Genomic DNA, 16947 nt, shown 5'->3' on the forward strand with positions numbered 1-16947 from the left:
ACACAATGTTTTTATTATAAAAAAAAACTAATTCTTTAACCTAAGTAATTCAGATACAAATAGAAAGTGAAGTGCATAAATTAAACCACACAACAATTTTACAGGAAAAACCTCCTTGCCCAAGGGAGTAAAACCCACGACCTACTCTCGTAGGATTTACCTCAAAACTTTACTAACTTCCAAAAGAAGTATTAGGTTACAACTCAATAACTAAAGGGACTAACTCTATTTAACCCCTACAATTAATTCATTTGTAACTACCCCTTTCTAAACTAACTCTAGATTTTAGCAAGCGAAACAAACTCTCAATAATCATTCACTTACAATTACACTTCTCGATAAGCAGAATAGGTTATAATATTGAATTATAAATCAAGACATAACAACAACTAAAGAACTAAGCAGTTTTAACTTCAGGAATATGTTCTTCAATTGTGGATCTTGATATTCTGACAACACTTCTTGCAATGAATTACTGTTTTTCTAGAGTAATTTCTTGAAACTATGCTAATATGTCCATCTTCAATGGAAGCAATATGATGTTTTATAAAGGAATGAGGATGACCTAATTCTTTTTTCAACTTTAGCTCCAATACCTAAAATAAATTGGCCACTTCTTAAGAAATACAAATATTAAAGAATTTTATTTTCTTTCCTTAAAAACTCTTTTATGTATTTTCGTTTCCATTCAAGCATTCCCATAATTAATTAATTCATATTGGACACAAATTCCTTCAACTAATATTTTTCTAGTAGTCCACGAACAGAATCTTTCCATTTATCCACGTGAGTTGTTTTTCCAGCTCAAACCAACTTGCACTACGAAACGGTCTTCAACTTCTGAACAACAGACTTCAAGAGACCCGGTTCTTTTACAAAATGTTGATTAATAATAAAACAAATTAGGCTCATATTAACAGAAATCTTCCACAGTTAGCTCTCGTTCTTTTATGGGGTCCTATCGAGATAGAGAGGCCCAAGCCTTTTTCCTTCCCCTCCTTCCATATAAGCCATCTTCCCTGAACTAAAGGCTTTGCACGAGCTCCCAAATATGATCATGCACCCATGCAGAAACCACATAATGCACCGCATAATTTGTATGCCCATTATAACATCCTCCAACTGTAGAAGTTGCAAATTCACTAACCCGATGCTCGTAGTATACCTCGTGACGCGTATAAGCCCTAATCTAACCCTCGCGATACTGCAACGATGAAAATGACACATAAAAGCTCATAGCCATCTGTCAAATCAATAAATCATGCAGTCTCTCTGCTTGACAACAACAATTACCTCATTCTGAACTGAATAGTGACATTTTCTCTTTAATATACCTTACATAAATCTGATCGCACTGATTTCAGGTCCAATAACCTCGTCACACCGAGTACAAGATGCTCGGGCAATAAGACACCTCAAACACCGTATAAAATCTCATATGACGCCATCAATGTGCCAACAAGCTAAAACTCAAATTGACCCATAGGGTAGAGCGAACTCTGGCAAGAACTACCCAGCCCGCGTAACAAATAAACCGACCAATAGATGCTATGAACCTTTCTCAGAGATGAGAAACAAGACACACAAAAATAAGTATAGGGAATCGTACTCAACATCTTACTGTTGCGGCGTGCAACCCGATCCACACATGATACCTTCGCGGCGTGCAAACTGATCCAAACATCATACCCGCAGCGGCGTGCCACCCGATCCATACATAACAATCAATAAGGAAATATCAATCGAGCCATAATGCTCAAACCTACGAAATGCTCGAATATCGACCACAAGTATGCCAAGTGAATAAATACCACCATGGGGAGACGGATAGCGCCACGTGCTACAAAAACTCAAGCACGACTAAGGTGCAATAAACAACCTGCATTTAGAGAGCCATCTTGCTCATATAACACCACAAGCTACACGGGATTACAACACATGTGTGAATAATCAAGTCGTGTCACAACCCACATGGCATAATAGAGTATTACAAAAAAATAGCTAACGACAGGAATAACATCAAACACACGAAGACTCCTCTATCAGTAATGTTATGCTGAATGAATATATCAGACCTGATGTAGAACATACATTCACATTAGATCTACCAACGGACCTCAAGACGATTCCGATCATCTCGTATTGCGCCAATAACCTTTCAAATACCCACAGTGACCCTATTCATGACACATACGAGTTTCCATCTAATTTGGAACAAACTCCCGCAGTCCACAACCAAGGGAATAGAGCGCCTCTCAGACATAAATTTCCCATCAGTGACAGTACTAGAATCTCCATGCCTGATTTCAATCTCTACCACATAAATAGCCGACACGTCACACTTATGCAATCATCTCACGGGAGATACTCCCACTACCATTCTGCACCAGGTAGCAAAATCTACACATCCATGGCTGCCAACCATACATTTATTGTAATACAAATCAAGAATCCATAAATCAATACACAATGCCTCTTACCTGGAACACCTCAGGTGACACTAAGATAGCGTCAGCATACTATGAACATCGAAAATCCACAGATAGCGCCAACATACTCTGAACATTCTTATCAAAGCGGAACCGCAACCCTGATCCTCAACTTCAAATCTCCATACCGCTCACTGCACCTATCATGCTGCTACGCGAGAGTACAAGGCGTGGTCTAAACCTATCACTTAACTCATCAGTAGAGTAAACTCTTCATCGGCTCGAAACCTATCTCTTAACTCATTTTAGAAGAAGAATCGCCACCCATAACCAACTTCCCATAACCGCAAAAAATGCAAACCTCAAGGCACGGTCTAAACCGCCATAACTCTTCGCCCAAACGTATAGCCATGAACCACTTGTATAGCGTTACCGCACCGAAGAAACTAATCATTTCCACAACCCTATTGATTCAAGCCATTACTAACTAACTCTACTTCTTCCAATTTACTTCTAACTTGCCTTTGAAATAGTAGTTCTATTAAAACACATAAGGGACCTCCAATAGCACTCATCTCGAGTGACCCAAATCACGAGACCACATCATCTCAATACCCATAAGCCATCGCATACACTCCTCATGCACTCAATATTGTTTCCAACTAATACACTCGTTCAGAAACACCTTCTGCGAATCCGAAGCAATTTCCATTCTATCTTCCTAACACTGCACCGCAAACTCGATAATAATATGGAAATTCTCCAAGTATCCTTCACACTCTGCCGAAAAAACCCGAATCCTCAACAAGTTAACGAGCCCAAAAATCCTTAAGCACTATACCTTAAACCTCGAATCCACTAGTACTATTATTGAGAGCTGCCCACTCTAATCCAGTCCCGATGATATATAACCAGACAACTAGCGCTCAGTTAGCACATGAACGCTCCAAAGAAGCAACCGAAAGAATCCTTTCCCTTGTACATCACTCTCAAAGAAATAACAATCCTGAGTCATTCCGCAACATTCACACAAACCGACAAGGCAAAAGAATAGCACACACACATAAAATCCCTTGCTCGAATTACCCCTGATGTTTTCTTCCCTTAGTCACAACTGATCCACCAGTGTACCGATGATCAAAAATTGCACAGGCACACAACCTTGTGACCCAATTGTAGAAGGTGGGCTCCCCCACTTAGCTTTATGCCATAATCATGTAGATCCATATCCTTCATCAACTTCTTCTTCCTATTTATCATGATCCCACACCGTTACTCGGCTAACTTCTCGCAAGCTCTTGTTGCACCGATCATAATACATCTTGAATTATCAACCACCATCGCACGCTCAACCTCCTAGGGTTATGCCATCTTCTTCAAGCTATCCAAGCTCACATCGCAGTACATGCCTAACTGGGTAGAAAGTAGTACTCTTCGTAGGAACTTCATCAAAACCATACAACCGCTAACCTGCTCACAGGAGATAGCCCACCTGCGTAATCTCATATCAACCTCCTCCAACGTCATTGCTATAGTTACATACATTGTGAAATCAATTAATCTCCCTAGGTCCACACTGATCTGTCATCCGTAAGAATCCTTTCATTCATTAACATAACCCGAAGGTCCAACAATGTGTTTAAAACTCAAAGTCGTAGGCAACACCAACACTGGGCTGAAATGACAGAGCACTCCTCCACAAGGCGACGATAGTGGACGGCCCGCATTCGCAGGGTAAAGCATCCTGCACCGCATCTGTAGCATCTTCACAACTCATCGGTGCTCAACTGAGAACAAATGTCCAACATCGCATACGAATGAGTAGGAAAGAGTCGAAGGCATAAGCTTCAATGAAATCAAAACGCACGATGAGGAATCAAGAAAGGGAAGTTTTCATAACAGCGATGTAGCCTCTCGAAGATAAGCACAGACATCTCTGTGCCGATCCGCGAGACTCTACTAGACTTGATCATGACTCATGAGACCTAAGTGGACCTAGTGCTCTGATACCAAGCCGTCACGACCAAAAACCCACTATAGGTCATGATGGTGCCCAACGTCGTTGTTAGGCAAGCAAATGGTGAACTACCAACTTAATTGTTCATTTTATTATTTTTGAAATCATGAATCTTAGTAGGTAGAGAGAGATCGATGCATCAAAAAATCATAGATACGTATGATATAAGTAAAATATAAAGTAAAAGTGTCTCAATGGAAAGCAAAATCATAAATAAATTATAGAACACCCCAAAACCTAGTGTCACAAGTGCATGAGCATCTACTAGGAAATACAATAGCAATACAATATCTGTCTGGAATACAAGATATACAGGATAATGTAAATAATTATGATGGAGACTCAGTATGATGCACATCGTAACATGGGATGCAGCTCACCGTAAAGTCCCCTCAATTGCTGCACCTTTGCGCCCAAAAGACCACCAAAAATATATACCTACGCAATAAGTGCAGAAGTGTAGCATGAGTACGTAAATCAACGCATACCCAGTAAGTATCTAGCCTAACCCTAGAGAAGTAGTGATGAGGGGTTGACATCGACACTTACTAGTGGTCCAATAAATCAAGTATAGTAGAAATTAAACAAGTACGAAGCATGGTAATTAAAGAGTAAAAATAAATGTAGGGTCATGATACGATCCTCATCTAAACAGTAAACACAAGTCCTCACATATCGGTTACCTCCTCAAATGGAGTATATAATATGGTCCCCACTAGATAGGTCATTACAACTCAAGTCAGGAAAAATCACGGATACACTGGCTTTTTTTCAAATATTACGCACGATCCCATAAGAGTATTTCATGAAGTTCTGAGGCGAACGACCCGATCCCATAAGAATATGATACATGATGTTGCCGAGGCAAACAACCCGATCCCATAAAAATATGATACATGATACTGCCGAGGCGAACGACCTGATCCCATAAGAGTGTGTTACAATAATATCCCACCGAGGCGAATGGCCCGATCCCATAAGATTGTGGTACATAATCCTGCCAAGGCGAACGGCCCAATCCTATTAGAATAAGAAGTTTTAACGGGTCCTTGACCCCACTCACGAATATACGTGTGAGTTATGAAATTTAAGGAAACTTTTCGATGAATATGCACAACGCAGGAGAAATTCATAAGGGAAGCATACTTTTCCGTGGCTAATCAAGTATCTAAAACAACAAGTCTATTACTCTACGTGAGTCTAGACTCAGGTCGTAGTGCGAATTAAAATAATTAACCAGGAAATAATAACTCAAATAGTACAATTAAAGCATGGCGTCAGTCTAAGTCTACCTAGACATAAACAGGAATTCTAGCATACGCACGGACACTCATTACCTCATACGTGCGTAGCTCCTAAAACATGCAGCACATAACAAATATAATACATATGGGGTAAATTTCCCCCTCATAAGGTTAGACATGAGACTTACCTCGAACTGAAGCTCCATAACCGACTCCAACGCCTCTCTAGAACCTCAAACCGATTCCCATCGATCCGAAACTAATCAAACAACATGAAAACTAATAATAATATACTCCAATACTCATATTTAATCAATTTACAACAATTCCCAACTACGTTCGAAAAGTCAACAAGGTCAACCCCTGGCCCACGTGCCCGAATTTCGAAAAATTTCGAACATAAACTTTACTCATAATACCACGAACTCAAATATATAGTTTATTCCTAATGCCACATCGAATTTCGTGGTAAAAATCTAAAAATACCATTTCTAGGTTTTCTTTCAAAAATTCGATAATTTCTATCAAATTTCCACGTTAAAATTCATATATAACCCATCTATTTAACTCAAAACAAGTAGGAATAATTTACCATATGATATATGGCAAAAACGATCTTCAAGAATCACCCCCAAATCGCCCCACATGAGCTCCAAGAACTTAAAAGTGATGAAATGAGCTTAAAATCCTGAAATTAGATATTTAATATACCTGTCAGGCCTCCTTCTTCGCGATCATGGTCAATATCCGTGCGATTGAGATTAACAAAAGTTCCAGCATCGTTTCCTTCATCGCGATCGCGATGTACAAATTTTATTTCCTCTTCACAGACACCCTTCGGTTTAATGGCCATAACCTTTTGCACAAAATTCCAAATGACAAACTATTTGATATTCTGAAAACCAGATTCAAAAGGCTACAACTTTTAGTTTTGGATGATCCCTAAATTCCTTATAGATTGTAAGGTATAAGCTCCTGAAGTTCGCGATTGCGATTCACAAGGCCTGGAACAGCACTTTGCACTTCGCGATTGCGGCCCTTTCTTCGCGATCGCGAAGAAGGATTCACCAGATCTCAAAAACAGCAGCTAAAACAACGCGAAATGACCCGTGGCCCATCTGAAACACCCCTGAGGTCCCCGGGACCCCGTCTAATCATACCAACCATTCCTAGAACATGATGCAAACATGCTCGAGGCCTCAAATCACACAAAACAATATCCAAACTACGAATCAACAATCAAAACCCTTCTTTCAACTTTCAAACTTCGTTGAACACGTCCGAATTATACTTAATCATTCTGGAATGACACCAATTTCATGTTCAAGTCACAAATCACAATGCGAACCTATTCTAAGGCTCGAAATCCCAAATGGACATCGATACTTAACCCGAGCATATGCCCCAATCCAAAATCATCTTACGAACCTATTGGAATCTTCAAATCCCAATTCCGAGGTCGTTTACTCAAAAGTCAACTTTGGTGAACTCTTCCAGCTTAAAGCTTCCGAATAGAAAATTTTCCATCTGAATCAACTCCGAACTTCCCGAAATTCAATTCCGATTACGTGTATAAGTCATAAAACATGAAGTGAAGCTACTTATGACCTCAAACCGCCGAACAACATGCTAAAGCTCAAAACGACTGGTCGGGTCGTTATATTCTCCCCCACGTAAACATACGTTCATTTTCGAACATTCCAAGAACAGCTCCAAAATCACCCAAACCACTGTTTAACACCTCGTGCACCTACCCGTGCCACCACAACCCATGTGAGCACATTAGCTCAAGCCAGATTAAAGATCCTTCCTGCCACCTTAGCCCCAAGGTATAGAGCCAGATTCTAACATCTGCAATCCTCTACCAGGTCTGATTCTAACATACGAACACTGTATCAATCTCAACTCACTGTACCAAATATGATCATGCAACCATGCAGAAACCACACAATGCACCGCATAATTTGTATGCCCATAATAAAATTCCTCCAACCGTAGAAGCTGCAAATTCACTAACCTGATGCCCGTAGTATACCTTATAACGCGTATAAGCCTTGATCTAACCCTCGCGATATTGCAACGACGAAAGTAACCCGTAGAAGCTCATAACCACCTGCAAAATCAATAAATCATGGAGTCTCTCCGCTTGAGAAGAACCATTACCTCATTCTGAATTGAACAGTGATATTTTCTCTTTAATATACGTTACATAAATCCGATCGCACTGATTTCAGGTCCAATACCCTCGTCTCACCCAGTATAAGATGCTCAGGCAATAAGACACCTCAAACACCATCTAAGATCTCATATGACACCATCAATGTGCCAACAAGCTACAACTCAAATATGACCTATAAGGAAGAGTGAACGCTAGCAAGAACTACCCAGCCTGCGTAACGAATTAAACGACCAACAGATGCTATGAACCTTTCTCATAGATGAGAAACAAGACACACAAAAATAAGTATATGGAATCATACTCAGCATCTCATTGTTGCGGCGTGCAACCCGATCCGCACATGATACCATCGCGGCATGCAACCTGATCCAAACATCATACCTGCGGCGGCGTGCCACCCGATTCACCCATAACAATCAATATGGAAATGCCCATCCTTCCATAATGCTCAAACCTACGAAATGCCTGAATATAAACCACAAGCACGTCAGTTTAATAAATACGACCCTAGGGAGACGGATAGCGCCACGCACTAAAAACTCAAGCACGACTAAGGTGCAATAAACAACCAGCATCTAGAAAGCCATCTCGCTCATATAACACCACAAGCTACACGGGAGCACAACATATGTGCGAATAATCAAGTCGTCTCACAACCCACATGGCATAATAGAGTATTACATAGGATAGCTGATGACAACAATAACATGCAACGCCCCGAAGACTCCTCTATTAGCAATGCTATGCTGAATGAACACATCCGACTTGATGTAGAATATACATTCACATTAGATCAACCGACGGACCTCAAGCCTATTTCGATCATCCCGTATTGCGCCAATAACCTTTCAAATACCCATAGTGACCCTATTCATGACACATACGAGTATCCACCTAATCCGGAACAAACTCCGGCAGTCCACAACCAAGGGAATAGAGTGCCTCTCGGACATAAACCCTCCCATCAGCGACAGTACTAGAATCTCCATACCTGATTTCAATCTCTACCACATAAATGGCTGACAAGTCACACTTATGGAATCACCTCACGGGAGATACTCCCACGACCATTCTGCACCAGGTAGCAAAATTTGCACATCCATGGCTACCAACCATACAATTATTGTAATGCAAATGAAGAATCCATAAATCAATACATAATGCCTTTTTCCCACAACACCTCAGGCGACACTAAGATAGCGCCAACATACTCTGAACATTCTTATCAAAGCGGAACCGCAACCCTGATCCTCAACTTCAAATCTCCATACCGCTCACTGCACAAATCATGCTGCTACGCGATACTACAAGAATTTTATCATAATCTTCTGAACCATCAGTAGAGTAAACTCTTCATCAGCTCAAAACCTTTCACTTAACTCATTTCAAAAGAAGAATCGCCACCCATAAACCAACATCCCATAACCGTAGAAAACACAAACCTCAAGTCGCAGTATAAACTGCCATAACTCTTTCGGGATCCATTCACACATAACCAAGCCATCACAATCAAATACCTCCAAATCAATCGAACCACGGTGGCTGTCAAGTCTACACATACAGCCACGAACTAACTTGTATAGCCTTACCGCACCGAAGAAACTGATCATTTCCACAACCCTGTTGATTCAAGCCATTACTAACTAACTCTACTTCTTCCAATTTACTTATGACTTGCCTTTGAAATAGTAGTTCTATTAAAACACATAAGGGACCTCCAACAACACTCATCTCGAGTGACCCAAATTACAAGACCACATCGTCTCAATACCCATAAGCCATCTCATACACTCCTCATGCAGTCAATATTGTTTCCAACTAATACACCCATTTTAAAAGACCTTCTGTGAATCCGAAGCTATTTCCTTTCCATCTTTCTAAAAGTACCCTTCATACTCTGTTGCAAAAACCCAAATCCTCAGGAACATAACGAGCCAAAAAATCCTTAAGTACCACACCTTAAACCTCACATCCACTAGTACTATTATTGAGAGTTGCCCACTCTAATCTAGTCACGATGATATATAACCACACAACTAGCACGCCATTAGCACACGAACCCCAAAGAAGCAACTGAAAGAATCCTTTCCCTTGTACATCACTCTCAACGAAATAACAATCCTCAGTCATTCCCCAACCTTTGCATAAACCGACAAGGCAAAAAAAATAGCAGACACCCATAAAATCCCTTGCTCGAATTACCCCTAATGTTTTCTTCCCTTAATGATAACTGATCCACCAGTGTACCGATGATCAAAAATTGCACAGGCACACAACTATGTGACCCAATCATAGATAATAGGCTCCCCCACTTAGCTTTGTGCTACAATCACATAGATCCAGACCCCACAATGACTTATTCTTCCCATTTACCATGATCCCACACCGTTACTCGGCCAACTTCTCGCAAGCTCTTGTTGCACCAATCATAACACATCCCAAATTATCAGCCACCATCGCATGCTCAACCTCCTAGGGTTATGCCGTCTTCTTTAAGCTATCCAAGCTCACATCGTAGTACGTGCCTTCCTTTGGGTAAAAGGTAAAACTCTTCATAGGAACTTCATCAAAACCACGCAACCGCTAACCTGCTCATAGGAGATATGAGTAGTACAAATAAAAGGTATGCCAACCATAGGAGTAGTATCATCATGCTTATACTTGTGTAGTACAAATAAAAGGTAAGTCGGGTAACCTTTTATATTTACCCGGTATGATTATAGTTATATGAAGATATTCAATCTTCCTTTCATTTATAGTCTAAATATGCCAACCACTTTGGCTAATAGATTTGAAACTTAAAAAGTTTCTTTTGAGACTTACTACAATTTCAATGTCAAGAATAATTTTATTTATCTGGATAGTAACAAATTAGTTCTTCCGGAGTTCTTAATTAATATTTTACTACAAGATCTTTTGTCACACCATCCATATGGTAAATGTCTCCTTTATAGGAAAAATTATATTATAATAAATTATCATGGTCAAAGTTATCATAGCAAAATTATTTCTTGTTTTACTTTTGCCTTTAATAACTTTTTATAAGGCATGTCAAAATATTTTTTAGCGTACCATATGTACGAGACCAATGACATATTCATGTAACCACACAGTAATATTCATTATCTTTCTTTCTCTCAAACCCCCCTTAGAGGTGAGTTGTGGTATGTATTCAATCATGCATTGCATGTTTTTATTCATTACTTTTATCATATATTGCTACATTCACTTTCAAGAATGAGTCTTCATTCTCAATGCTTATCACAAGTCACATTCTCTTCAAAGAATGAAGTGTAATTATCGCGACGTGCTTTATAAATTTTTTGTACCAATTTGATGGTAAATATTTCCTTCACCTTTTGAAGGATTATTTGGAGAATCCTTATTGTTCTCATTTTTACAATTACCATAATAATGACTATTATTATGTTGGTTTTTGGCATGCTCACACATTGATCAATCACTTGTCTTCATTTAGACTTATTATGCACTGCTACCACATTCACTTCAAGAATGGAGCAAATCAAGTAGGACATTTCATGAAAAATATACTATTTTTCCTTAGTCATCATTATATTATCAATATAGTGTATTGAGACTCAAACCCAATGTCTTATCCATATAAAGGCATGTTAAGCCATAACGAATTGGGACTCAAACCCAACTCTTATAATTACGGTACACTGGCACTAACACCCGATATCTTACCCTCATGGTGCAGTAAACTTGAATATACCGCTTTGCCCTCTACCGATGCGATAATAGGCATAGTGCATAAGCACTCCCCTTGAGCCTACCACTTTTGGTGGTTATAGGGACAAAGTCACTCGCTAGTCATTCTGAGTAAAATTATTATCACTTCTAGATTCAAATGAACTTAGATAAAATTGCAAAGAAACGTTACTTACCTCCACTGCAATCATGCCAAAAAGAAATGCATTGTGGTTAATAGAAATGGTTACTATAATTTTCTTTTCAGTAAACGGAATATAATCCAGGAGATGAGTGACAATTACAATGAAGTACATCTCTTATGCAAGTACAGCCTACTATTCATGAAAAATAAAGCTTAATAAGTCTGCTATGTATCTAAAACTCATATAACTCATATATTTGGTTACTGACACCATTTCTTAAAATGAGAAAGGATTGCCTTTATGTAAGAACAATCGTACTTAAAACAATCAAATTAGATTTATAATTTATCACATGGTTATGCAAAAGTGACATTGTTGCATGATTAAAAATATAATATTTTTGGGATGTAATTTTAGTCCTAAATCTCATGAATTTGGAGCAAGTAGAGATAAACACTAATTAACACTTAATAAGATAATACGTCAAACTCAAGTCTAGAAACTGTCATCATCAAATCGGGACTGGCTTGAGATGCAATATTAGTAATTATGCTATTATTGCAGTATAAAAGTTTACCTTTCTCATCTTTATGCATATAAAACTAAATTAATGACAATAGTACAATCTTCCATGCTTACCACAAGATCTCTGACGAGATGTAATCCAAAGTTTTCCTTGGCAAAGCAGCTGTAGATCTCGTGGGGAGCTTTTAGTCCTTTTAGGAAGTATGAGAGGAAATAGCAATTTGTGTTGATAACGTGTTAAGAACTAAGCTCAAAGTAATAATATGAAACAATAAAATAGACAATAGATGTAGAGAGGAAGAGAGAACTTTTTATTTCATCAATTATTTTCTAAGTGTGTACAATGTGATGCCCAAACCCTCTATTTATAAGATGATACTGAATTAATACAAAGGGATGTCATGAACATGGTATTAACTATTGAGATCATGAGAAAGATGATGGAGGAGGTTATAAAACTGTGGGAGTTACAACTATAATGATAAAAAGTAGTGGGAGGTTAATGGAGAAGAATAATGAGAGTAACTTCTTTAGAAGTTATAGACATCCACTACATAATATAATATTTCATAACAAGCTGATCGAATTAAAAGGTGCACCCACCCATGTGAAGGCGCATTAACTAAAAGTAATAGATTAGGAAGGAAAAGATACAGCCTTCAACGAAATTTTCCAAAAGAATTTAATTCTACACATTAACATAGTAAAAACAATTATATTCCTAGTATTAGATTACTTAAAAAATACTTACTCATAATGAATAGAAATAGTCATTTAAGATATAAGGCATAGTAGTATAATTTGTTTTTACACTAATTCAGTATATATAACTTAAATCCAATCTCAATAAAACAAATGGGCCGCCCTTTGCTTTTTGCAACAATTTTTTTCTGAATACGGGGCCATCACTTTCTTACAAGCTAGGGTTTAGCTTTGACGCTATGTATCCTAGTTCTGGGTCCTCTTTCTCGTAGTCTTATTGATATTTTATACTTCAATACCATACAAGGGGAAGGTGATTTGTGTGGTGTCCAATTTTTTGCGTGCACAGATAATAGAAGGACTTGGTTCTTCTACGTGTTCCTTACACTATAATTGTCGAATAATAAATGTAGAAAGTAAAGAGCAAAGAATTTTTCATGGAAAATACCTGGCTCAAAAGGTAAAAAACCACGACCTACTTCCCAGTAGGATTTTTTCCAACAGTCAACTTAATCACTGAGCCAAAAACAACGTTTACAAAACTCTTGTAAATCTAGGATTACCTCTAACCCTTTGTGGAAACCACCTCAGGCTGTTGCGACAACTTCAAGTTAACTCTAACTTGAACAATACACTCAAAGTACCTAGTACAAATACTTCTAGAGAAAGTTAAAAAGTACAACTCAAAAGCCCTACTACAATTGAACTAGAATAAAAGACAGACACTTGGAACTGGTTCTTCTATCGGGTTCATGTAGCTTCAGGTTCGCACACTTGAAACACACAGGAATTGCTTACAAAATGGCTTGCTATTTTGCTCTCAATTCTTGCTTTAACTTTAGTGTTTGTGCGTAACCTGTAAAAGAGAACAAACTGATATTTATAGAGTTAGTAGAATAATAAATAACTATATTTCTAATACTATACTCTTCCATGGTGGAAGAGTTCTAGTTATCTTAAACTTTTAACTCCTCCCTTATCTAGGATAGAGTTCTCTTCAAGTAAAGAATCTTGTTCTTTATCAATTATGCAACCTTTTTGTTCAGGAGATATTAGATATAACCACTAGTGCTTATCCCCTTCACGTGTATGCTTTGTGCTTGAATCTGCTTGTGCCATGTGTATACTGTGTATGGACCTAGTTCATGTATGTGTTTCTTTGTCAATCATTAAAACAAACTTACTCAGGCCAACAAATTCCCCCTTTCTGATGATTACAAACTATGCGCTTTTCATAAGCATGAAACCTGTTTCAACTTAGTTCAACATTAACACAATTTTGGAAACTTTCCATTTTAAAGTCACAAATCATCAAGGACCAGGTTGATTAGGTTATAAACATCACAGTCTAAAGAAAAAACACAACCTATCTTCCCCCTTTTGGCATCATCAAAAAGTTGCATAATTAAGTTATATAACCATATTTTAGCAGATCTTACTCATGGCCACTGAGACTACTTCAAATGCAATCATGGATTCAAGTAACACTTATTAATCTGAGGATATTAGACACCAAAGAAAATCAACAAATAATTAGAGCAAAAGCAGTGATTATCATTGATAAGAGTCATCCACAAAGCATATAAGAAAATAAAAGTACTGCACCATGAGCAAAAAGACAACAAAAAATATCCCACTCGAGTCACTCATTATACACTAAGCTAGGAAGGGTTTAGGGCTGGGAAGGACCAGGTTCTTGGTTTCTGGCCTGAAGCAGCTTCAACATGTCATGAAGAATACCTTCATTCTTCTCTTTCTCCTTTGCAAGCTCAGACCTGAGAGGATCCCAGTCAGTTTCTACTTCAGCCAGCCTCTTCTTCAGACTCTCAATCTCAGCATCCTTACCCCACTCTCCTTATCTAAGGCTCTCACTTTGCTGTTCACAGGCACCCTCTTGGATGAACCAGGTTCTTTGTGAGAAGCATGGACTTCATAGTCACATGCAATAAAGGTGTTGGCTCCAAAGTGATATTTACTTGTGCTAACATCCCATTTCTTGAGGGTAACCTTGAAGTGAGAAAGCATAGCAGTGAGAATGAACTCATAGGGTATGGTATGAGTTTTAGTACCGGAGAGTACCCTATCAAGGAGTTGGATTATAAACCCCAGCCAGTTGATCTGCCTCCCACAATTCAGGTATTCCATAAGGACTAGGTCAATAAAAGTTGCAATGTGCCTCCTCTCCTGCCTGGGCAGAACAACCTTATTGACAAATTCAAAGAGCAGCTTTTGGACAGGCTTCATTTCACTCTTGTAAACAATCCTGGGTTGTAGCTCTAAGTCCCTGTCAGCAATTTTTTTGGTAATGGAAAGGGTAGGTAGGTTTTCTAGGCTTGGATATTTCAACTTCTTGTAATCATTGTACCTTTCAGCAGGTACCCCTGAGGCTGAGGTTGATTTTGTTGATTCTGTAAGCAGAAGTGTTTGGAGAGGTGATGAAAAAACTTTTGTTGTTATTGATTTTTTGATCAGAAGCTTTCTCATAACTCATAATATTCTTTTTGATGAGTTTGATCGAGCCACTGCTACCTCCACAAAAGATAACAATATCATCAGCATAAGCTAAATGGTTAATAATATGGCCTTTGTGATCCATGGTAAAAAAGGTGAACTTTTCATGGTGAATAAGGTTGTTAAGGGTTTGGAAGGAACTTCGGCTCTAATGAAGAACAAGGATGGCGATAAAGGATCACCTTGCTTAAGGCCTTGTGAAGAAGTGAAAAAACCTTTTCTGGCACCTTTGATAATGATAGAGTACCCAACTTCTGGCACCTTTAACTAGACCCTAAATAAGATCTATCCACCGTTCGGAAAAGCCGAATTTCCTCATCACAGACATGAGGAAGCTCCAAGTAATTCTGTCATAAGCTTTAGCCATGTCTAGCTTAATAATCACATTGCCTCCTCTGTTACTTTGATTGATATTCTGGATGATTTCTTGAGCAAGTAAAATATTTTATGTGATCAATCTCACTTTGACAAAGCCACTTTGATTATCAGATATGAGTTTGTCAAGCATGGGGTTAAGCCTTCTAGAAAGAATCTTGGAAATAATCTTGCTCGTTAAGTTGCTCAAACTAATAGGCCTAAGCTCTAACAAATTGGTTGAAGATTCCACTTTAGGCTTAAGCTTTTCCCACTGAAGAAGTCTTGCACAAATTCTTTAATATCATCCTTGATAATATCCCAACATTTATGAAAGAAAGTGACGTTATAACCATCAGGCCCAGTAGAGTTAGAAGCACTCATATTGAAAACAACCTCGGTAATTTCTTTCATGTCTGGGATAGTAGTGAGATAAATATTATCCTTTTCTGTAATACATTGAGGGATACAATTGAGAATGTCTTGATCTCGGAATTGATGGCTGAAGTTAAACAAATTCTGGAAATGATGAATTGTAGCCTTGCCAATATTTTCATCATCTTCAACCCATCTATTTCTGTGATTCATGATTCTATGAAGTTGGAGCTTCCTTCTTCTATCTCTTATAAGACTGTGAAAATAACTAGCATTAGAATCTCTATTTTCAAACCATTTATCTTTGGATTTCTGCTTCAACAAAGCATCTTGCATTCCCATCCATTTGACATATTCAACATGGCCTTTATTTAGTGCCTCTCTATAGATATCAGTGTTGTTGTTAAGATCCTGCTTCTCATGGTGTTGCATATTTGTTTCCCAGTCTATAACCTGATCAAATACATTGCCAATCTCCTCTTTGGACCATTGAGTTAATCTTCTACTAGGAATTTTGAGCTTTTGTTGCAGTCTCCACATAGAATTCCCATGACCTTGAGTTTTTCACACCTCCTCGATCAACTTCTTAAAAGCTGGATGTTCTGTCCAGAAATTGAAAGTACTTAATCCCACTATGAGTATTATTGTGATATTTGAGCAGAATAGGCCTATGATCCGAGCCAGTACTTGCCAGATGCCTAACCATATTGTTCTGGAATAGTTAGCACCACTGATAATTAACTAAGATCCTGTC

General features: G+C 38.4%; 1 protein-coding gene across 1 annotated transcript; it reads right to left on the bottom strand.

The window, feature by feature from the left end:
- Positions 1-16046: 16046 nt before the first annotated feature.
- On the bottom strand, positions 16047-16733 carry LOC142177191 (uncharacterized). The gene has a single exon (XM_075245658.1). It carries the CDS (start codon positions 16731-16733, stop codon positions 16047-16049), a length of 687 nt encoding a protein of 228 aa, XP_075101759.1.
- Between the last annotated feature and the right edge of the window lie 214 nt (positions 16734-16947).

Source organism: Nicotiana tabacum, chromosome 23, assembly GCF_000715075.1.
Source record: "Nicotiana tabacum cultivar K326 chromosome 23, ASM71507v2, whole genome shotgun sequence".
NCBI lineage: Eukaryota > Viridiplantae > Streptophyta > Magnoliopsida > Solanales > Solanaceae > Nicotiana > Nicotiana tabacum.

Excerpts from the sequence above, each read along its gene's own strand:
- LOC142177191 (XM_075245658.1), bottom strand. The coding sequence starts at position 16,733 with ATGTGGAGACTGCAACAAAAGCTCAAAATTCCTAGTAGAAGATTAACT.